We start from the raw sequence: 22997 nt of genomic DNA, 5'->3' as shown, positions 1-22997 counted from the left end.
ACTCTAGCATTAACCTTAAGTAGTCACGGTTAACATGATTGTCATATTCAAGTACTAAGCTCAGATTTTAAAGACATTACTTAAAATATGTTTTAAAAGACTGCGTTTTGAGTGAATGTACAAGGAGAACAGGAGGCAGAAGTCTGAAAGTGAACAGTTAATGGTGTCTCCCATTAGAACACAACTGCAGTAATCAAACAGACCCAGGTATACTTCCTTACAAAGCAGGGTGGATCTCTTCTGAGCTGTGTGAGCATCCAGCTAATTTCCTTCAGTTACTTTTGAAGTGCTGAATTCTTTCTTCCCTAGCATGTGTCTCTTTAACATTTTTTTTTCATCAATAGGTAAGCTATATTTGTGTGAATTGATATTTCTGTAGTGTTAGATCAGCCTATTACAAAATATTCAAAAACTTGCTTTAAAATTTTTGATTTTATTTTTGAGAGAGAGAAAGCCATACTATAGGTTATTTGCTACACAAATTAAGCCGGCTAATACATGAGGTTAATAAAAGTACTGTGTATTTTGCAGTGAACTAATAAGGTTTGATGGTCTTCCTGGTGGCTGTGGACAGCTGCATTTTGTTATTTGGATTATGTATCAGCATAGAAATGTTACGTGCAGTAAAGGATTTAATCCTGCGAACAAAGAGCGATGCACAAAATTTTGTAATTTTTCTTTGTGTCAAGGAGGTAAGAGATTATTAATCTCATTCATATTCTTTTCAGTAGGAAACCAAGTAAGGGTTTAAATTAAAAGCAAAGTTTTTGTCTCTTTTTTTTCTTTTGAATGATCACACATTCACTTTTGTTAATCTTTGCCAGATTAAACTAATGAATTTACTTTGACTTCAGTATTGACACATGTGAGATAGTAATGGTTTTGGTTTTTGTTTAATATTGCAAAAAGGAAAAAAATATCTTTTAATGACTAGTGTGGCTTCTTTCTGTATGCTTACGTTTGACAGAATATTTTATAATATCCTTTAGCTTGAAGATAAATCTGTTGATTAGTACTGTAGCTGTGACCCAAATCTGGGAAACGCAAAATTGCTGCATATTCTGCTTGGAAGGCTGCATATGCAGGAAACGCTGCATATTCTGTTTGGAAAAGTATTTTGAAACTTTTCTGTTGTCATAATTACAACTTCATAAATGTTTGATTTCTTTTTGAGACTTATAGTGTGGAACTTTTTTCTCAAAATAATTATCACTTGCAGCTAAACCTGGATAAAGATTTGGACTGTAATATGAGGGAGACTGAGAAATTCTGTGGGGTGTATGCATTCACTGAGATGAGATCTTGTACTAACACTTTTTCCTGCTCCTGTTTTAAAAAAACCGTATTTTATCACATATTTAGAATGAGCTGCTTAGATACAACTTCTTTTGGGGATACAACAAAGCCATTTGCTTTGTTGGTGCTTTCTTTATTTACTAGATTAGTGTGCCTTGTAAAGTAGCCTTTTACCTTTTGAAGGGCGTGGGTTGTGAGGGAGAGGAGAAAGAACTAGGATAAATTTGAAGATCCGTAATAAGAATCTGTGGTTCTATAGTTAGTCTTTATCATACCATCTATGTTTCTTGCTTAACACTGTCCTAATCACATAGTTCCAAAAGACATGAAGTACCTCTCTGTTGTATCTGAGGAGATCTGCACTGTAGCCTAAGCTATTCCTGTTGACAAGTCTTTACAGGTTAAACATCTGAGAGCTTTTGGAAGCTTTTTAAACTGTTGCTAAACTGTCTAGTTTAGACACACTTGCATGTCTAAATCTGATGGTACAGTTTTACAGTAAATATATAAGCAAAGACTAAGCAATGCCCTTATTTTGCTTGTGGAGGTGATGGGTATAAAACACAACTATCGGGAGAAAAAAATAAAATATACATACATGTATCTTTCCTTTTTTTTTTTTTTTTTTTTCCCATCAAGAGTATTTGAACACAAGCGTCTGATACTGGTCTCCGTTAGTGTCTGGTGTCTGTATCAGGAGGATGATAAGTGATCTACACGGGCGGTTCCCTTGGCTTCATTGTGGCTCTCTGGGAAAGCTGCTGTCTATCTTGTTATCACCTAGATCCACTTCCAGAATGTGTTGTAGCAAGAGCTAAGGGGGTAAAAAATAATGTGAATTGAGTAAGAAGGGTAATGGTGAGAGTGTTGTGCAGTGACAGGATTTTGCAATGTGTAGCTTCTTTCCTTACAACTTCAAAGCATGCAATAATGGCTGCTGTACACAGCTGTATGGTTTTTTCCTCTTCCCCTTTCCCCTTTTTTAGCATTTGTTTTTCTTCTTTGGCTTGATAAGTTTTTGCCTGGAACAGGTGGAATTAATTTCATTGACCATTTAATGAAGTTCTCAATCATCATCCTGAATTTAATAACAGCTTTCTTGTATATTTAAAGTAGAAAGAAAAACAGACTTTAAAAAAAATGTGAACAAATGCCTCTCATCCTCTTTAATCAGCGCTCACTTAAGTAGCCTTCTGTTACAATTATTTATTACTTCTCCAGCCTCTAGATCAAGCTACTTTCTGCTCCCAAGAAGACTTCTTCTAAAAGAGGTTCATATATCTACATCAGTTTGTTTTTAAAACTGCAGCCATACTTTCATGCTTTGAAAATAGCAGCAGAAGTGCTAAAGATGAAGAAGAAAAAAATTCCTGAGTGAATCCAAATTCTGTTGGATTAAGCAGTTACTGACATTTATTGACTCTGTAGGACCATTCAGGAGACTGTGAGGATATTTATTGATTTTCTTTTTATGGATGCTTTGCAAAATGTAGAGCCAAAAGCAGTCATCTTTGAAAAATGAATGCCTTGAATAATAAATGGAGTCATATCACTAGTGCAAGCCTTTCCACAGGAAAGGCTACCAGAATTCCACATATGATTTTTTGAGAGCATTAGGTTTTCTTTTTTATCTTTTTTGTGGTTCCTTTTACTGCATTACTGTCAAAGAATATTCTGTAGAAAATAATGAAGATCAAAATTTAAGGTTTCAGAGATTTATGGGGAGGGTTAGTTATTGATCTGGAACTCTAGAATTCTCCTATTCCAACTACAGTAGCTTATTTAAAACTTAATGAAAACTGTAGGCTTCAGTTCACAGATTGGAAAATTAATTCAAAATATTAGTGAGAAGGGATAGATAACCTACTGTATAGCTACTTTAGTAACAAATTGTATCATGATATATTGCCTGTCTTAGAGCTCAGTGGCTATTTATTTTGAGATATTAATTTGAAGACCGATTGTGACAGGAAAAGTCAGAGAGGAGTATCATAAAGCAAAATGTTTCTATTGATACTTAAGGTGTTGCTGGGACTTAGTTGCTAGGTAGACTTTATCTGAATGTATTATTTTTTTGCAAGAAATACACAGTTTTTACTGTGAACTCACTGTGCAAATATTTTTACAATATGCTGTTCCTTCTATTTGATATCTAACGAATCTTTTCCTGGCTAACGTGTCTTACTTGTATTTCCTTAATCCTTTAAACTAATCTATGGTTGAAAACGTTTCTCCTGCTTATGAAATAGTTGTTGCTCCTGAGAAGAAAACCTGCTCCATTTTCTGAGCCCCTTTGCTAAGATGGGAGGGAAGATGAAGCAGTTCTGCCATGTGTGGTTTCTGAAACTGCAGCTTTTAAAGCAAACATTCAGGTTGGTCACTAAGAACAGCTGCTCTGTGTGTTGCTGGTACTTGACTTTTTATAGCCCTTGTTTTGAATAGTCCTATTGACTTTGTAACATACCAAAGTGCCATCTGTATCGTACAGACATAGAAAGAAGGGTCCAAAGAGCAAATGGACCCCCACTCTTGTAAATCCCCATCTCCTGCCTGTAATGTCAGACTTTGCTCTTTCGCAGAACTAAAGAGATACCAGGAGGAGCGTTTTGTGTATGTATATTTATGTGCTTTCTAGGTGATAAGGGCAAGACTTAAGGCTTGATCCCTCTTCCATTGAAACAGTTAACAACAGGACTGGATTTCAGGCTGGTACGTTGCTGGCCATTGCGTTATGGGTTGTCCATTTCTTTGGGTGTGTCGGGCCTGAAAGCTTGGTGTCTTAACCATGTTTAGAGCCTAGCAGGTAGGGAAAAGGACATAAATAATTCTGGATATGAGGAGCATAAGATAGGATTATGAAGACAGATCTGCACAGGTTTCTGCAGAGATGTGGTGGAATAATCTGTACGCAGCCTGAATGCTGGCCAGTTCAGGTTGATGTGAGATGGAAAAAGAATGGTCACAATAACTTTGCATCTCAAATAAAATGTGTGCAGGCCTATTGTTCATGTGAATGAATGCCCTCAAGCCATTTTAGTGTTTGGGGTTTTTTTTTGTGTTTTTTTTTTTTTTTTAGTTGCTTGTACATCTTCCTTTCTGTAAAGGAGGGCATAACAAGCAGGTGCTTTTTTAGGTAGTTCTAGTGCTGCCTAGGATTACCCTGAGGTTTCTTGATGTTTTTTTAAAAGCCTAGACAGAATGCTGTGAATATATAAACATTACAGATTATAAGAAGAGATTGAAGGAGAAAATATGAAGTTTTCCTCAAACTTAAATTCTGATATCTTTTTTTTTTCTTTCTCCCCTCTTTCCCAAGTGTCATTTGACAAATACCCACTGAGCCATACTTTTGCAGTATCTTTTGTGCTGTAAATATGTTACCTCCTGGCAATATGCTTTATGGAAAAAAAACTGCTTTGAAAGACTGGTTAATTATAATTACGTTGATGGAAGCATTTTTATTTTGAATGATGACAGCTGACTAATCAGGATGCAGGTCATGCTTTTTATTATGGTTAGGAGAGGTCAAGGGCTGCACACAGTGATCCATAAAATCCCATCCTGGTTAACTGCTCCGTCTCATACCAATGTATTTCATCAGGTTGATAACATGTGCAAGATTTCTGTATTCTCTACAACTTTGAAGTTAAGGAAGAAAAGCAAATTGGAAGAACATCATCAAGCACATATTGCTTAGCAAACTAGCTGTCAAAGATGAAAAATGCTTAGCAGAAATTCATGTGATACACACTGAATATGTAACACTACTTTTCTTCTCAAACAGAATTACTTAAATTGTTACACTAAACACTTTTTGGTTTACCTTGTGTATCTGTGTCAGAATTGCTGTGAACTTTTGGTTGGTGAATATCTTTGCCCACAGTTTGTGTTTTGTTAGGATGTGGTCTGAAAGATGGCAGTTGCAGTGACAGATTATATGGAAATATCAGTTCAGTTTCATGATTCAAAGGTAAGGGCGAACTACAACCAAATTATCACTCATGAGTAACAGATGAAATTACATGATTTAGCTAGTTAGTGTGTTTTATTTCTTGAAGTCTTTTTGATATTGCCACTTTTTTAAAGCAGGTTTAGTGTTGTTGTCTTGGTAGATGTATAAAATAATTTGAGGAAAGAGAAATAGCGGCCACAAAGCTGACTGGATAATTATTCAAAGTTTGAGTGATTTGTCTAAGTTTGTTTATCATGAACACCATGGCCCTCCTTCAGACTTGCACCATTCTTTCTTTACGTTGCGCACAGTATGTTTAGTAAACTTGTTTACACTTTCCTAAATTCATTTTAAAGCTTTGGGGTTTTTTTCAGTTTCTTTCTACATGACAATTTCCCTAACAAAGAAGAGAGGGGAAACTACTGTGCATACCATCTTTGGAGATTATTTCATGTTGGGGGAGACAGGTGTGTGAAAATGATTTCTAGTCCTGAAGTTCTTGTGTGTCTCTTAAAAGCTCAGAGCAGGCTTCAACTGTTTAAAATGCCCCTACCACTGTTAGAGAGAGAGAGAGATATATATACTGGTGACCATGGGATGAAAGCCTTTCTAATGGCTATTCTGCAAACTTTAGTAGGTACTGGTTTTGTATTCTTGCCATAGTCCATTAGACCTGCAAATCATCTACTAGTCCTTTTCCAGTTAGTCATCTTTGTTACCAGCAGGACAAGGGATAGTTTTGAAGAAAAGGGATCAACTTCCCTTTTCGCAGTAGGGAATAGCTGTAACACTTTCCTGGGTGTTAATTCCTAGCTACTGAAGTGCCCCATTTCTCTTTATAAGTAATTTTGACATAAAAGCAAGTACAAAGCATGCCTTTTATTCCTTTCTCTCCTTCTCTGCTCCCCCTTCCCCACTGTTAATCTTTGTCAGTCCACCATCCTTTTCCTTATTCCAGCACTTGAGACTCTTGCTATAGAAATGAGATAATCTAGTTCAGTTAAAAGTCACTGTCAGGATCTGCAAGATATACTCATGCTTTAGTTGGTTAAACAGATTACTGAAGATTTTATTCTACCTTACTCCTTTTTTCTTTTTTTTTTTTTTTTCCCCCTGTTTCCTTTTTTCTATCCTTAATAAGTTTCTATAAAGACCATCAAAAGTTTAGTAGTGCTGTAGAGGTAGTTGTGTTCTTCTATGAGCCATAAACTCAGAAGTCAGCTTTTCAGAGGAAATTTGCAATGTAGTGTAGCTGTAAGTAATGATGATCCTTTGAGTTTATATCTTTAAGTTGAAGACAAGTTGTTTGATAACCCAACTAAATGAAGAAAGAACACATCATGGCAAGATAATGGTGGGAAAGTTCTTACAGCAGGAATTTTGAGGACTGGATTATTAAGTAAAGAACCTTCAGGTCAACTTTACCAGACAACCCTGCATTTTACATCTATTATTTAAATGTTTTGAAATTATAGTTGTTCTGGAAACATCTATTTATGGTAATCTTTTCCTTACCTCTCAATGTAGAAACTCATTTGTCTGAAACATGGAATTTAAGTTTATGTACAGGAGTTGGAAATTCATCTGAATATAGAAAGTTGGGAGTTCTGTTTCTAATGGTTTGAAGAATCCTTTTTCAGCAAGAGATAAATTACAGTTGCACAGTATGTCTACAAGCTTCCTATTGAGTGGACACTTGAATATTTGTAGGGTGGGAGAAGAGATCGGACAGCTTGTCAGAGAGAATGATTTTAGTTGTCTTTATTTTGCCAAACCAAATACGATAGTACTTTGGGATGCTATTACTTCCGGCAGAGGGTGATTAATGGGCAGGCTGTAAATGAGTCTGATATAATAGAAACAATTTGTCGTGCCCACGCTGTATGTGTTTCAAGAGACCGACACGCATGTGGATAAATATGCCAGCAAATCTAAAATCTGAAACGCTTGTGATCAGCAGCTGGAAATGGAAAGAGATGACCTCTCCCCCTCCCCCCCACCATCTAACACTTAAGCAACGGGAACAGAAGGTCTAAAGGCCAGAGAATACATCTTGCTGTGCCTCGGTTGTGGCCTGTGGTTTGTTTTAATGTTATGGTTTTTGGAAAATGTAGTTGGCTTCCTACATTGCTCTCTTTGTGTAGGCAAGGCCTCGCAATGCTGTGTAGGAATTCGGTTTCCTAAAGCATTCGCAGAGCCTCTTTGGGGCTGACAGTTATTCAACATGACAGTATAAAATACAGTTTCTCGTGATTTTTTTTTGTTAGCTCTGTAGAGGCTTTGACAGAAGGCATTTCTGAAGTGCCTTTGTATGTTTTCCAAATGGCATTAAAAAATGTTGTGGGGCACATACTGCAATTTGTCTGCTTAAAATTACCTGACAGGAGTAATGATAATACCTTAGCTGAAACAGTTCTCTGGGCCTCTGGTGGTGGGAGAGAGAAGAACGCCTGAAATACTCCCAGGATTTCCAGCGTGCCTCCTGGTTTGCAAGAATTCCCGTCACGTACAAGGGTGTCAGAGGTGTGTGTTCAAGGGGGGAAAAGAGGAACTGAATGACTCTTTTTAGCAGGTGCTTGCTTGTGCCTGATGGAGTTTAGCAAGCTAGATTTAATTTTAATTCTGTTAGTAGGTCTGACGCTGGCTCTACACTGCACCGGTAGCTCTCCTAAAGCATTACATGAAATTTCATGAATTGAGACAGACTTTAAAAGAGGATGCAGACACGCTTCTTAGATACTGAGCCTAGGGGAGTATGTTGCATCTGTCTGCATTCATTTAAAGTGGTGTTTTCTTTAGTTACTTTGTGGTGTGAATGCTTCCTTTAAACTTTATTTAGAGAAATCGGTATGCATTCTCTGCAGTAAATAATTTTAAAATGTTCTGTAGAAATACATTTAGGACTGCTTGCAGTTTTTTGTCTCCTTGTGCTGAAGTCACTTTAAATCCGTCGCCCCAGCCTGTAGAGTCGTCAGGCAGAAATCTTTCTGTGAAGGTAGATGAGTTGTTCCTGCATCGGTTTTGCATGAGCATACTGAAGACAGCCATGTAATAACATGTAGTAATGAAACCTGTTGGAATTTTAGAGGAGCATCTAGTCTCTTTGATCTTGCTAAAGAGCAATGATTCAAGTGCTACAGATTGTAAAGGATCTGGTGTCGCCAGCAAGACGGAGAACAGATGCTGCTAAGAAAGGTAAGGGCAGCACTGGGATATATTCAGTGTTCTGAGTAATTTGCTGTAAATCAGAAATATTTTGGAGTTTGCTTGTAGTTAAATTAAGTGTGTACTTGATACTTAAAAATGTTCTTTGTTGTGGCATGTACAGCTGCCATAAATTGGTTTTGAACTACATTAAGCCTAATTATTATTGTTTTGCAACTGCAGCTTTCTCAAAGAGAATCCCGATGACGTTTATTATGCTGAAGATGGAGTTTATGTCAGCATTTGTAACTGCTACTGTTGTTCTGAAGATCTTTTTCCTTATTTTTCTGTGGTAAAAACATTTTTCTTGTCCAGATAGCTCAGGCTGTGAAAATAGCAACTGTATTTTGTGTAATCCCATCAGAATAGTTTTTAGAGTCTTTATATTCTAAATGAGAATAAAGAGCAAAAATAGGCTTCTTTAGTGCTTATGGAAATGAGACATACTGAAAGTACACAGCTGCACTGCTGTTTAGGTTTTATGATGAGATTATTTCTAGATTACAACTAACTTCAAAATCCGAAATGGCTCTTGCAAGTGTACAAAACATTACTTGAGATACTCAATTATTGTTTGAAATTAATTGATGTTAAATGCTTTTCTTGTTCTCTTCAGTGTGTGGAATGTTTGTTGGCTTTTCTTTGCTAAAGTATTGCCATCCTTTGTGGTATCTGGCATACTTATCTAATTAGGAACTGATTAAACACTTTTTTAATCGTTACTTTTACATCTTAATTATTTGCAAGTGCTGAATATATGGTTTGTAGAGGAACTAAATAATTTGTAGAGATGTCTTAAAAATTGCATTCCTTTCTTACTAGAATTAATTTTCTAGGACCACATTATTTTGTATTGAATAGGTAATGAATAATTTAGGATTTATGGCATCTGTGCCTGCCTGTTACCATGTCATTGTTCTGTTCTGCCCTTACACATAATGTGTGGCTGTAGGCAAGTACCTTTATTTTAAGTCACTCATCTAGTAACATCAGGCTGCTGTAATTCTAGTGAGTTAGTTAATGAAACACCTCTGTAAGAAAACAAAATGAATAAAGGTAGAACTGGGCTCTGCTGTTATCCTCTTACTCTGAAAAAAAGGCATGCATTTCATAAAGCCAAGCTTCCTAATTACCACTTTAGATTTTGCAGTGATTGGTTGAATATCTCACCCAACGGTTTTATAAGTTCATCAGAGTGAATTACTCAATTTCAGTTCTCTGTTCACAGTTCATTTTTTGATTTGTGTACTTATGCTCCAGTAGTTACACAGAAGAACGAAGGGGACAGGAGTTTTACTTGTCTGTTCTGTGTATAGCTAGCTAGTCAGGCTTGATTTTTATAGAAATAGTGTAAGAACTGGTTTAAAAAGATAATACCAAAAAATATTTTAAAAAAAAAGTTTATTGGAACAGATTCAGTGGAATTGGAAGGGAAAGCCTTGAAAAACATAAGGAAATGCTCATTTTCTCAGTTCTAAAGCTTTGAATTTTTTCCTCTCAGTTTGTTTTACTCCCTTGTTAAAAGACAGTAATTTTGGGTCATTGTTTGGGTGGTATTTTCAAGCTGCTAGTAACTGAGCTAATTAGATGTTAGCTCTTACAGAACTTGGTAGTACATTTTGACAAGCAATATTAAGATCTTAACATTAAAAAAACCCCTCAAACATTCTGAAGAAAACATTTACAAAAGATGCAAAATGCTGACAGACTTCTGTGATAAATACAGCAATTTGAGTAGGCATTAGTTTTTTTTTTTTTTTTTTCCACAGCATGCAACATTAGGCATCTGGTGTATGTGAAGGACTGTATTCTACAGAAATGACTCATTCCTATTATTGTTTTCAGTAAATGGAAAAATGTATTTGTAAAGGAAGAGTTGCTAGGAAGCCCAGTGTGAATGTGAGGTGAATTCATTGAGACATGAGGGATATGTGAAGTGTTTACCAATGTGCTTTCAAATTGGCGTTGGTACATGGTAAAGGTTTTCAATCCCACTGCTCGGCTGCATCCTCTTCTTCCCCTTAAAAAAGAATGTTTATCATTAGAATATAATTTATTGGGTAGAAGTCTGAAATTCATTGTTTTCAACTTGTGTGAAAATTTTCTATGAAATCTGCCCCTTGTCGTGAAAAATAGGAAGTCAAGAAACTGAAATTGAAAATAACCAAGCAGATACTTGCAGGAGGGTCACTGCACGTGGGGAGTGGAGGAAGAGCATAGCCTTCAGTAGGGGTCTAACTTGCACTCAGGAGACAAATGTTACAAAGTAGTATAATGTATTAATTGCATATTTCATGTTTAAAACCTAGTTTAAAACTTTTTTTCAAGATTGACTGAATGTCCTAACCGCATAACTGCTTTTATAAATAGTACACAAGGTCTGGGGGAAAGGCTTCCTCTGGCCTCCAATTTTCCTGACATTTATTTTCAGGCTGAGACCTGGAAACACGGTTACTAGCCAAGAGAGCGTCTTTTTTGCACCTGTGGTTCAACAACAGAAGCTTGTTATAAGGTCTATGATAAGCATAGCTACTATGGAGAAGAAAATTCAATCTCTGCAGAAGAAATTCCTGCAGAATGTTGTTTAAAAGAAACCCGTTATTAACTTTCATGGGTTGAGATGAGGATTTAATGGGATAGTTGAACGGCCTGCCAAAGTTGCCGAGTCTAATTTTTTTTTTTACAGGCCAGAGTTTGTTTTCATTGTGGCCATAACCCATGCCACTAGTTTAATTAAATTCATTTTCTGTATCATAAGAGTGTGATAAATAGGTGGTTTACAAATACTGGACTAAATCCTGCAAATAGTTAGGCAGTGTGAGTATGAGTATCCACCTTGTCTCCCAGTTGCAAGACCTGTGGTTATGGTTTTGTCTTTAGTCTTTGACTGTTGAGCTGACATCAGACAATACTTGAGTAGCCCTCTTAGGTTCTTGCTTAGTGATAAATGCAATGAGCTAAACAGTAAGTGTTGGTTTATAATGTCTCACATTTCCATCCTTTTTTTAAATCTTACTGTGCTGCTTGAAATGTGAGTATCCGGTTTTGGTTGGGGGGGATGTTTTTGTTTTTTAAAGAAAAACCCCATCCTGTAATTGTGTTCCATAGTCTTCCAATTGCAGTGAAAGCTGAATGTGTAGAGCTTTTTGATTACTTTTTATGGTTTTTGTTTTGGGGGAAAATCCAGACCCTCACCATATTTAGATAACATCAGGTCAGTTAAAGGAAAAAATTGTCTCTAGTCCATTTGTTGTCAAAGGGGTAACACTTTCCATGCTCTGTAAGTTTGAAGGTGAACATGAAGTTGTAAAGAAACTAAAGAGATTTTGAAGAGGTTGCCATTATTTTATTTTACAAGACTTGAATTTCTTAACAATTTATGAGATTGAAAGTCTGTCTTTGGATAAAGTCCTAAATCATGCCAGTATAAAATTCTCTTGATAAGCATTCTAATTCAAAGCCAAACATTTCACAAGATCTGAAACCTTTCTGAAGTTTAAGAAATAATTCAAATGTTACTTCTCCTAGAGAAATCCATGTAGAGTATAAATCTATTCATTATTTTCTTTCTTCCATCACTGAAATCCTGGTTGAAATCCAAGTTGTTTAAAATTAATAAAGAAATATTCATGTTTACTTCTTTCCCCTCTCCTTCCTTTTACAGATGGTCACAGCACAGAGCTTAATTGGCAACATCACCTTGATGTTAGGATATGAAAACAGATGTTGTATTAAAATACTTCTAGCAGATGGGAAAACTAAATCAAAATTGTAGAATTAAAAAGGCATGTAGTGTTTCAGTGTAAGAGATGAATACCTGAGAGAAAACTTTGGTTTGAGTGTTTTACGGATTGCAAGAGAAGACACATGTTTGGTCACCGCAGTATTTGGGCTGTAAGCCAAATATAATGCTCATCAGGAATCCCCTATATTTCTTTAGGCGATATATCTTATCTCAGCCTTTAAGGTTTTAGACAAAGCTTATGGATATCTTCAGTTTCAAAGATAATTTTCATTCCGGAAATGTGGGCCTACGAGGTATGTAAATGTTGGGCCAGGCGAGGATACTTATGTTTAAATGTGCCAGCAATAGCTCACACTTTAGAAGTTACTGCCTGAATTCACTTGCAGATGGTACTGTGGTAGAACCTTATATTCCAGACTTAGACTTGGCAAGAAATCTGCTTTCCTTTTTTGGTTTATTTCTTTTGGACTGGACTAAGTTGATTAGTTGCAAGATGGAGAAAATAAAATAAAGGTCCAACATCAAGTAGCCATGGTATTTTTTGTTACCTTTGGTGATAGTAGGGGAAAGGTATAATCAAATGCATTCCCTCAAGGTAACTAGTGACACGGTGGAAACTCTCTTCACAATCTCTTGTTTTTTCTATTTGTTATAACATCTTTGCACAGGAGGTTGAGAATTTTGCCTCTTATGGGGGGGTTCAGGGTTACCTGAATTTCTTTTTTAATTTCTTTTTTAACTTCCTGCTTTCCTTCAGAAAGAATTACATACTTTTCCTTTCTCTTTCTTAGGATTTTTTTTTAAATTTAGTATTTTATTCTTAAGTGACTTTTGTTTTTTATATGTGATAAGCCATTTTTTACTCTTTCTAAATTTTTTTTTTTTTTACTTTTCAGTGTCTGCTTATAGGAATTTGCTTCACTACTTTTGAATTGTCTCACTCTTAAATACTTTGAAATGATCACTCTCTAGGAAATTTCTCTTTAAAATAAAAATCTTAGGAGTTCTTGATTATTGCCCTGGACTCGCTTAAGAGCAGAGCTATATGCTATTGCTGTTTGCTTTCAAGTACTGTTCCGCAGGCATGCACGTGAGCTCATTGAATGCAGCATGCAGCCTAAAGCTTGGAAAGTTCTTGAGGAATTTCTGGGACCGTCATTGACAAGCATCGCATTTGTGCTAAGCTTGGCCCAATTTTTCAAGTTTTTGGCATACTTTGTAGCCCAACATGCATCTTCTGTGATTCTTCCTCCAATCCAGGTGGTAGATGACCATGATTCCTTTTCGGTCACAGGAGAATCTCATATTCTTTTCGCGAGGTCTGGATTAGTCCCACAAAGGGTTGTTGCAACAACTGTCATGATAACTGGTATTTCTTTGTGTACTTGGATTGAGCAAGTGACATTATGAAAGCATATGCATGCTTTCTGATGCAAACCAAGAATAAGATTATTTTTCTGAAGAAAGCTCTTCTGCCTCCCTCTTACTCCTGAGCCAGAACCAAAATACTGAACAAATCAGTAACGCTTTCAAAGATTGCTTAGATTTTTTTTTTTTTTTTTTTTTTTACAGGAGTATAAAAAAAAAATAGACTGGCTTTTTGCCTGTATCTCTTTGGTGCCAACTTCCTATATCAGAACTTTTTTCCTCTGGTCCTGATCTTGCACCTTTTGTCACAGGCTAATCATCTGTTATCTTCCAGGGAAACTGAACATAGACAAGGAACGCAGCAGGACTGGATAACTTCTGGAGAAATTTTTTTTTTTGGTAAAGTTGTTAATGAAACCCAAATGGTGTTCTGCATAAAACGGGTAGATGGAGATGGCTTTTTCTCACATTTAAGAAAAAAAACCAAACCATCAAATGGAATTCAGATTTTTGTTTTTGTCCCTCCTGGAGCTGCTTCAAGAATTCTTCCAGTTTGTGTGATTTTGTTATACATAGAGTTTTCCTTAATCTTTTCTTTGAAAAACAATCGCCTCTCATACTCTGCAGTGTCTTCTGATTGACAAAAGCATTATTTAATGGTATTTTAGGTTGAAAGAACCCTAAGAAAAACTTCAGCTTCCTCAGACTGTATCTAGGAGGTAGAAAATAAGTCTTCTCATTCAAGTGTACCTAGATGTGAAAAATCGGTATATTTAAAGGGTAGATGAGATTATCACAATCTAGTGTGACCTCTTGCTTGAAGACGGACAGTTGACTGTAGCAGATCCTCCATACAACCAGTGTTACTACAGTTCATGTGAATATGAATGAAAGCTGGGTAGTCATGGGTATTTTATTGTTGAAGGAATACTGTTATAATCCAGGTTGGGTATTTTAACTGAGAAATGCTGGATAGAAGTAAAGGTTTTCTAGACCTGTACACCTGTTCTCGAATTACTTTGTTTTTTAGAGGTAGAATGGACAGGGGAGAGGAGTGATCTTTTTCTCATAAAGCCAGAATGTGGGCAAACAGTAAATTTTATTTGTTTATTAATTAAAATAAAAATTAACTTGGCAAGTTGTTCAATGAGCTGCCAAGTCTGGCAGCAGGGAGTTAAATCTTTTTTTTTTTTTTGTGTCATTAAATATGAAATTTTGCCCATGGCAGTCAAGATAATTTATTGTATTCTGCAGCTCATCAGTACATATACACAGCTTCAATTCATTATTTACCATGGCTAATTTTCTACCAATGTGACAAAATGTAACTGTATTTCAACAGGCTCTACTGACACTATTATATTTGTATTAAAGTTAGGCCTTTCAGCTGTGGTTTCACAGATAATTAATGCTAGCATAAATGACTCCTCTTAGAGATGCACTCCTGCCTTGCTTCTGCTGCTCATTTTGTCTCCTCATCCCAATTCAAATCCCTATAGAGCTTCACAAGCATTTGCGTAGTCATATAGTGGTTTGAATTGGGAAGCTGATCTGAATTAAACTATGCTTTTCTTGTTGAGCTAGTTTTAATCTTGATCTGTTTAACTAACCCAGTTGCTGATGCAGGTTCACAGATGTGCATGCTAGGTCAAAGGAGGAGCCAGCAGTGGGATGTGAGTAAATACATGGGGGTGGCCTTCCTTCAGTGGTGATGCTAGTGTAAAGTGCTGCTGAGACTTCCTACTGCAAGAGTATGAGGAATTCCACCTCAGGATGATACCAACACAAGCAAGTAATAATACAGTTGGATCATTGAACAGCTGGACACACAGTACTCATCTAGAGGATTTTTATCAAAAATACTCTTATTTCTGTGGCTGGCATTCACTGTCTCTCACTTTGAATAGTAATAACTTTTATGGGATATACATACATTATGGCTTTTCTATTGCATGTCTTATCCTGACAATTTATTGCCTTTTTACTTTATTTAAAAAAAAAATGCTTAAAATACTTCATTCTTCTCATTTGTGTGATGCCAGATGCAGTGATTAAGAAAGGTCGCAGTGCTGCTTAGCCATATGTAGCTGTTAATGACTTACTTTAGTGTCTGTTTTTGTGGTCTTTGATTATTAGGTAGGTACCATCACTTAACAAAGTACTTGGATGTTGTATCTTGGGAATTGATCTATGGCTTAACAAAATCAATACAGACAGCTTGAATTTGATTTAGCTATAGAGGAACTACAGAAAAATGAAGTACTTCTTGTTCTTTCTTTATGCAGTAATGTTAGTCAACTGAAATGAGCTAATTACAAGAAGGAAAGCACAACAAAACCGACTGATCTCCAGCTTCATATCATGATTCTTTATTCCAATATGTGTTGGGATTTCTTTGGGAGGTGGGACCCTAAGCCCATGAATTGTCAACTGTAATATTCTCAATAATCCTGAAATACAATTTTACATTTCTTATTTGTAGTGTATGGGAAATGTGGCAACTTAACTTAAAATATTCCTATGAAAAAGTAGGTTTGAAAAAGAATGAAGAGTAAGGAGCAGTGCAGTAATGTAATGGGGAAAAACACAACAGGTTCACAGTGATGTTTCTGCTAGATGGGACAGAAATTCAGTTTGGTATAAATCAGCACAGCTGTGTTGGCATCAGCAAAGCTGATCTGACTTGCTGTGTGTGTGGGTTTGTTTTTTGGTTGGTTGGGTTGGTTTTTTTTTTTTTTTTAAAACACCCACTGTAAGAAAACTCCAAGAAAAAAAACTATTGTTACTTTAGGGGCGTGTGTGTTTGTACGTAGCTACAGAGTTCACAATTCTTGTCCTGTAGATGAAAGAGCACATTTAAAAAAATACTCGAAAGGAATTGCGGGTGTGTGGTGGTTTTTTTCTTGTTGTTGTTGTTCACTTGCTAGAATTGTTGACTGCTGCGGTTGTTTTCAATCCATCCAAGGATAGTCACATTTAAAGTAATAGTAGCAAACCCTGGGCTGGTTTCACTGGTGTTGCAAGAGTCTAAACAAGCTTCTCTTCTTCAGCTAGTGTCAAAAATCTCAAATATAAGGATAGCTTTGGTTAAATTTTTATTGATGCAAAATAGTAAAAAATGGAAGCAAGCAACATGCAAGCTAGAAAGATTGCATGATAATATATGGTTGCAAGCTGCTGTTTATCCTCTTCTGGTAATAGACTGTCTTGTGGTTTTAAGTCCCACAGGCAGTGGGATGCCCCTCTGTGTCCTTCAGAGCTTTTTACAATTCAAATTCATTGGTTTGGTCCTAGCTGCCCTCTAAGTAGAAACGAAGCCTCATATTTAATATCTTTTTAAAACTTGTGGTATGGAGGATCAATTTAATCTTTGCCTGTTGCAGTAGGCGGATGTATGGTGTTAAATCCGTCTGGACTTCTTAGTTTGTGTAAAGCATGGGACTGTTGCTGACCTGGAGCAGCAGTACTTGCACAAAATCGCCCTTGTGATTTCACCGCAGCAGAGGGAACCTGGCAGCTGGGTGGAAAGACCAACTGAAAACAAGGTGGCTTTATTGGGTTTCTTGAAAGAAGAGGACAGCTGTGTGTGGGGAGTTAGGGATTCATTCAAGTATTTGCTTAACATTTCAGAAGGTTAATGGGTTACATAGTTTTGAGCTTGAGCTGGTAGGATGAATGTTTGGATTTCTGGTTTCAGTGGTACTGCAACTGAGACAAGGATTCTGTTTTGCCTGAGGCATTTGTCCAGTGTGTTTGGAATAGAGACAAGATCTCGAGCCTGGATCTGAACATGGTGAAAAGGCATTTGTATCCTGTACCTTTCCTTCTGTAGCTGCTCTTGTACTTCCATCGTGATGTGAATTTTACAGCGAAGCCCAGACATTTTAGTTTTGGATTTGGAGACTTTTGATAAAAGGCTGGGAAGCTCTGCATGAAGGATCTAGAAAAATAAGCCTCATTCTGTCTTACATTTTCATAGTTCAGGTGAACCTATTTTTGTGACCCAGATTTTGGTAAGATCATGGCAATTGTGCATACGCTATTTTCAAGTATGTACAACTTTTTTTTTTTTTTCCTTATTGTGGGCTCTCAAAGTGTAATGTTGACACTATTTGACGCTACAAAGCCTATTTTTTTTCTTAAAGGAAAACTTGTGCTGTTGAGATGTGCACGCTTAAAGCAATGAGGGATCATCTAATTTTTTTGCCTTAAATTATTGAGTTTCCAGTAGTCTATCCTCATGCTTATGACATTTGGAATCTAAAAATATGAATGTTAGCATCCATGTTTATTGGTTGTGAAGCTTGCACAGAATTTGATATGCTTACAGCTTAAGAAGGTGACAATTTTGTTTGTTGAATTGCAGTGGATAGGAATAAGCAACAGTGCAGAGATAAATGCTAGTAAGTTTGCCTGTTTGTTTTTAATAACTTAAAATGTGGTGAATATTTCAAAGTGACAGGGTCTCAGCTGGACACTTTTTACAACAGATAATTATGGCATTTGGGTGGCTTGGGTAGTGTTTTGGCGTATATTGACAATTCACAACTTCCCTGGACATCTTATCTGGCTTCTCCAAAGTGTTTTATGTCCTGTTGAGCTTCTGGGTCTTTTGGTATAGCTTGTGAGAAAAACATCCAGACTTCTCAAATCAGATAACATATCCAATTTTTGTAGTTAGTCATGTCTAACAGCAAATAAAAATATTGGTTTCTCAGTGGAATAGGTTCCCCTGTTTCATCCTTCTTGTTGCAAGTCCAAGCAGCTTCTTCTAAAATAAATTATCTGTCAGCATTAGTATTAAACTATCCATAAAAATGTTAATTTGAACAGAATTTCCAGATCAAACAGAAAACTTAATTAATGTCAGTTAATTAAATTCTTGGTGGAAATGAGAAAATAAGTACACAGATGCCCAAGACTGTTGCTGTCTCTTTGCTAATAAAGCAGCTAACGAAGCATTTTCTAGCTGTACCTGGAGGGGGCAGGTCCTTGGTGGGAATGATTTCCTCGAGGAACAAACCCTACTACCTTCTGCATCACGTCCCAGGTGATGTAGGTTTCTTTTTCCTACTGTTATCTTCTGTAGCATTATTACACAGAAACATACTCAAGCAAATAAAAGACAATAGATATGAAAACACTTGATTGCACATACTCCTCTCCAGGAGAAGAGCGTGACACCCGTATCAGGTGTCACGGTTGTTAGTCACGGTCACTTACCTCTTCACTGCAGGCCGTGATGATGAGTGTGATATAAATCTTGGAACCTGCCAGCTACAAGGGCTCTGTGTGCGCACGTGGGCTTTGTTGTAAAAGGAATCCAGGCTCACTGACCGCAGCTCTTGTGAGCAGTTTCTGTCCATATGGAGAAGCTCATTGATATTCAGCTTGTAGACTTCTTTTATACTCTTGTTTGCCAGATATCGCTGCAGTACCACTGCTGGATTGCAGGTGTTTTCTACTGCCACTTGGAAATAGCTTGAGTGCATATTTCACATGGAGTTTGCAGTTTGAGCAATAAATTTACAAGAGTTGTTTGAAGAGTCATAGAGGACTTAATTGTGCCTTTAGTCTCAGGGTGTTCTGAAGACTTTGGGAATTTTGTAGCTTTTAAGCCAGGTACGATCTTGATGCACACAGTTGAAACTGCTTGTCCTTGGGGAGAGAAAGTTGTGTGCAGTAGTTGATATTTCTCCCTCCCTTCCCACTGTGTGTGTGTGTGGTTTTTTGTTTGTTTTATTTTAAGATAACTGTTCTTTGTATGGCACTGTTGTGCTTTCAGAATGACATGTTATCACAATACAGATACTCCATTCCTATGGCACATTAGCAGGTGGTCTTTATGTGATAGTAGTCTAATACAGATATTAATGAAATACAAGTGGGATGGTAGGAAAAGAAATCTCTTTATTTCCCTTTGTTTAAATTTTTCATTGAAAAACAGGTTTCTACTTAAGAATATAAAAATCAAATGTGTTTTTCTCAGCATTCATGTCATAGTGGTATAAGTGATGTCTGCACCTTCCTCTCCTTGCACCAATGCAGGCACCAGTTATATCTGAACGTGAAGTGTTCAAAATGTAATATTTCTGTCCATTATTTCTCCAAAAGCCAGTGGCAGAGCCCTGTAAGCTATGGGTTACTCAAGTTACGCAAAACTGTCTGCATTTATTGACTGGGAAATATTTTTATTCCCTGGAAATTGAAGGGGAAAGTGTTTGTTTTTTCTTTTCCTTGTTTTTAGATGAGACATTTTTCTTTTGAGACTTACCTACTGTACCAGGCAAGATTTAATACGTAAGCGTTTGGGGGGGGTGGGGGGTGTGCATGTGGGGTGGAACCTGAGTGTGAATAGGCAAATTTCACCATGTCTGCTAGTCTACACTATGTGCTAGATTTTCCCCCCAAATATTTTGACTAAAGGGTACTCTTTTCCATGCCATTTTTAATCTCCCTTTTGTCAGGAGTATTTTCCAGAGGTTAAGGCTAAGTTTCAGGCTTGTTTTTAGAAATATATACTTCTGAATTTTAATTTTAATAATTTTGGTTCACTGATTCCTGTCACAGTTAGAATGGAAGCATAGCTTTTGTTCTTAAACCTAATTTTGGAGTGGGAAATAGCAGTAGTCTGAAGGAAATAGTTCTAGTACAGTTCATGGGTCTCAACTGGAATGTGAGAAGTTGCCTTGATCTGAGACTTCCTCTTTCTGATAGAAAAGGAAATACTGTTTGTACTAATGAAGGGGCTTTGGTAACATGAATATGCTGTGATCTTTCATAGAGAAATATTTTTCAGTTTCATTTAAAGTCACATTGTTTGGATTAGTAGAACAATTCTTCATCATTTTCAAGTGTTGGGTGGTTTTTGGGATGCTTCCAGGGCTCCCCAGTGTGTGATATACTGCTGATTTCAGGCGTTGCACTTTGTGTGATGGATAAATGGCTGCACCGTTGCTCTGTGTCCTAATTTTTCTCCTTCTAAAAAGAAAAAACGTGACTAATCCTTCCCTTTTTCTGATGACAGCTGTACATTGAAAAGACTTTAACATGTTTTGAAAAATTTCCTCATCTATGCTGCAGCTGCATTGAGTCCGGGAGCCGCCATCTCTCATCACTCAGTAAAAGAAAATGTTATGTTTGCAGGCTGTTGTGTGGAGCGCGTGTTACACAAATCAAAGATACGTAGATCAATAAAAATGTTTTTGTCAATTCTGTGTTATGAATTAGTACCCTAGTTAGGTTTTAAAATATGTGGGATGAATGCTAGTTTGGAGCTTGCCAAATGTATAGATGAAAAATAAAAAAAGCTACACAGACTCCAATTCCCATTACTATTTAGTTTATAGGCATTGGAATGACCTTCTAAACTGTGCAGTGATAATTGCCTATTTTACATAATGTATAAAGCTTCACAGAGGAGTATTCATAGTGATGGAACATGTATTAAAAATCATTGTCTGGTAACTAATAAGAATGTAAAGCCATTCTATAAATAGTGCAGATAGGCTCTAAAGGGAAAAATGAGCAAATATGCTTAGGCAAATCAACGGATGGCTGGTTGTGCTGGGGCCTGTGCTTGTGTATTTAATGTAACAGCAGTCTATAGACTCTGTCCGTGTTAGCAAGTAGCGTGGCACTGTAGTAATAGATCTAGAGAGGAAACCTGAAGGTCCAACATCCCTCTGTTTTTCAGCAGGCTTTTCAGGCTAGAGCAAACCTTGGCCTTATTCTCTGGGCAGAACATAACTTAGAGTTAGGAGTGCATCTCGCAGATAGTTTAATCTGGAAGGAATCCAGTTTTGCATACTTCCATGGCTCTTCCCAGCGCAAACCGAAGAACAGTAAATAGAGATGATCTGGAGATTTGCTCCAAAAGCACTCTTCCCATCTAAACTAGAGTGCTATTTATAGAATTGCATGGAACATCAGTAGTCTTTTACCCCAGATTTGTGATCCTGACATTGGATAGAATATCTTAATGAGGTTTTTTTAGTAATAAGTGGAAGTTCTAGTAGGGTTGATATTTCAGGGGCACAAAGGGGATCAAGAGGTTGTGCATTAAAGTGTTGAAGACTGGCATTTGACTTCTGTTTGTATATGCTCTGCCTCTCAAGATTAAGTGCTAAATTCATGGGAAAGTTTCTAGTTGGCCACTGCATTGGGCTTATGTGGCAAGGTTTTGGTAGCAGGGGCTGCAGAGGTGGCCCATGTGAGAAGAGGTCAGGGGCTGCCCCCTGTGTTGGACACAGCTGGTTCCACCTCACTCCAGAATGGACCTACTCTTGGCCAAAGCTGAGCCCATCAGTGAAGCTGATAAGGCTCTGTGATAAGATATTTAAGAAAGGATAAAAAGCACAGTGCAGCAGTTGTGAGAGGAGAGTGAGAAAATTGTGTGGGAATCAACTCTGCAGACACCAAGGTCAGTGAAGAAGGAGAGGGACAAGGTTCTGCAGGTGCCAGAGCAGAGATTCCCCTGCAGCCCATGGAGGCGGCCATAGTAAAGCAGGCTGCCCCCCTGCAGCCCATGGAGGACCACGGTGGAGCAGATATCTACCTGCAGCCTGTGGAGGACCCCATGCTGGAGCAGGTGGATATGCCCTGAAGGAAGCTGCAGCCTGTGGAGAGTCCACGCTGGAGCATCCTCCTGGCAGGAGCTATCGCCTCTGGAGAGGAGCCCACGCAAGAGCAGGTTTTCTACCAGGAACAGCAGCTTGTGGGAAGGACCCACACTGGAACAGTTTGTGAAAGACTGTATCCTGTGGGAGGGATCCCATGCTGGAGCAGTGGAAGAGCATGAAGAGGAAGAAGCAGCAAAGACAAAGTGTTAGGGACTGACTGCAAACCCCATTCCCCATCCCCCTGCACTGCTCACAGTGGGGAGGAGGTAGAAGAATTGGGACCAAAGGAGTGAAGTTGAGACTGCGAAGAAGGCTTTGTTTCTCACTATCCTACTCTATTTTTAATTGCCAATAAATCAATTTCCCCAAGCCAAGTCTGTCGTGCTCATGAGGGTAATTGGCAAGCAATCTCTCTGTCTATATTGACCCATGAGCTTTTTCATCTTATTTTCTCCCCATGTCCTGTTGAGTAGGGGGAGTGAGAGCAGCTTGGTCGGCGTCTGGCAGCCAGCCAAGGGTCAATCCACTACAGCTACGCCGAGGATGCGGACAAACTTAAACTTTGCAAACGTGTATTCCTGCGCGTTCTCTCCAGTCCAAGTTCCCTTAAACTGCCAGTGATGGTAGCATGAGCTAATTCAGCAGTTTTGTTTTTCTTGTGGCGGATTACAGCGCTTTCACATGATCCTGTTTACCAGCACAGCCCAGAGCAGTAACTTCCAGCAGCGCTGAAGACAAAGAGCGGTGACATGTTCAACAAGTGCTGTAAATCCAGGATGGGATGTCTGAATGATGTCCTACATTTTCCTTT

General features: G+C 37.6%; 1 protein-coding gene across 4 annotated transcripts in view; it reads left to right on the top strand.

Moving 5' to 3' along the window:
* USP6NL (USP6 N-terminal like) overlaps nt 1-22997 on the top strand; it is a 127070-nt gene that overhangs the window by 12877 nt on the left and 91196 nt on the right. Inside the window, exon 1 of one of the 4 annotated variants that reach the window (XM_075521027.1) lies at nt 8371-8443. The exons of the other annotated variants lie outside the window; for them this stretch is intronic. Within the exon in view, the coding sequence (XP_075377142.1) occupies nt 8371-8443 (73 nt within the window). Of the gene's footprint in view, nt 1-8370; nt 8444-22997 lie in introns of those variants that run through there. 4 annotated transcript variants of the gene reach the window in all.

This window comes from Mycteria americana, chromosome 1 (assembly GCF_035582795.1).
Source record: "Mycteria americana isolate JAX WOST 10 ecotype Jacksonville Zoo and Gardens chromosome 1, USCA_MyAme_1.0, whole genome shotgun sequence".
Taxonomy (NCBI): domain Eukaryota; kingdom Metazoa; phylum Chordata; class Aves; order Ciconiiformes; family Ciconiidae; genus Mycteria; species Mycteria americana.
Note: the sequence above shows the minus strand (reverse complement) of the source record. Positions and strands in the feature narration are given on the sequence as shown.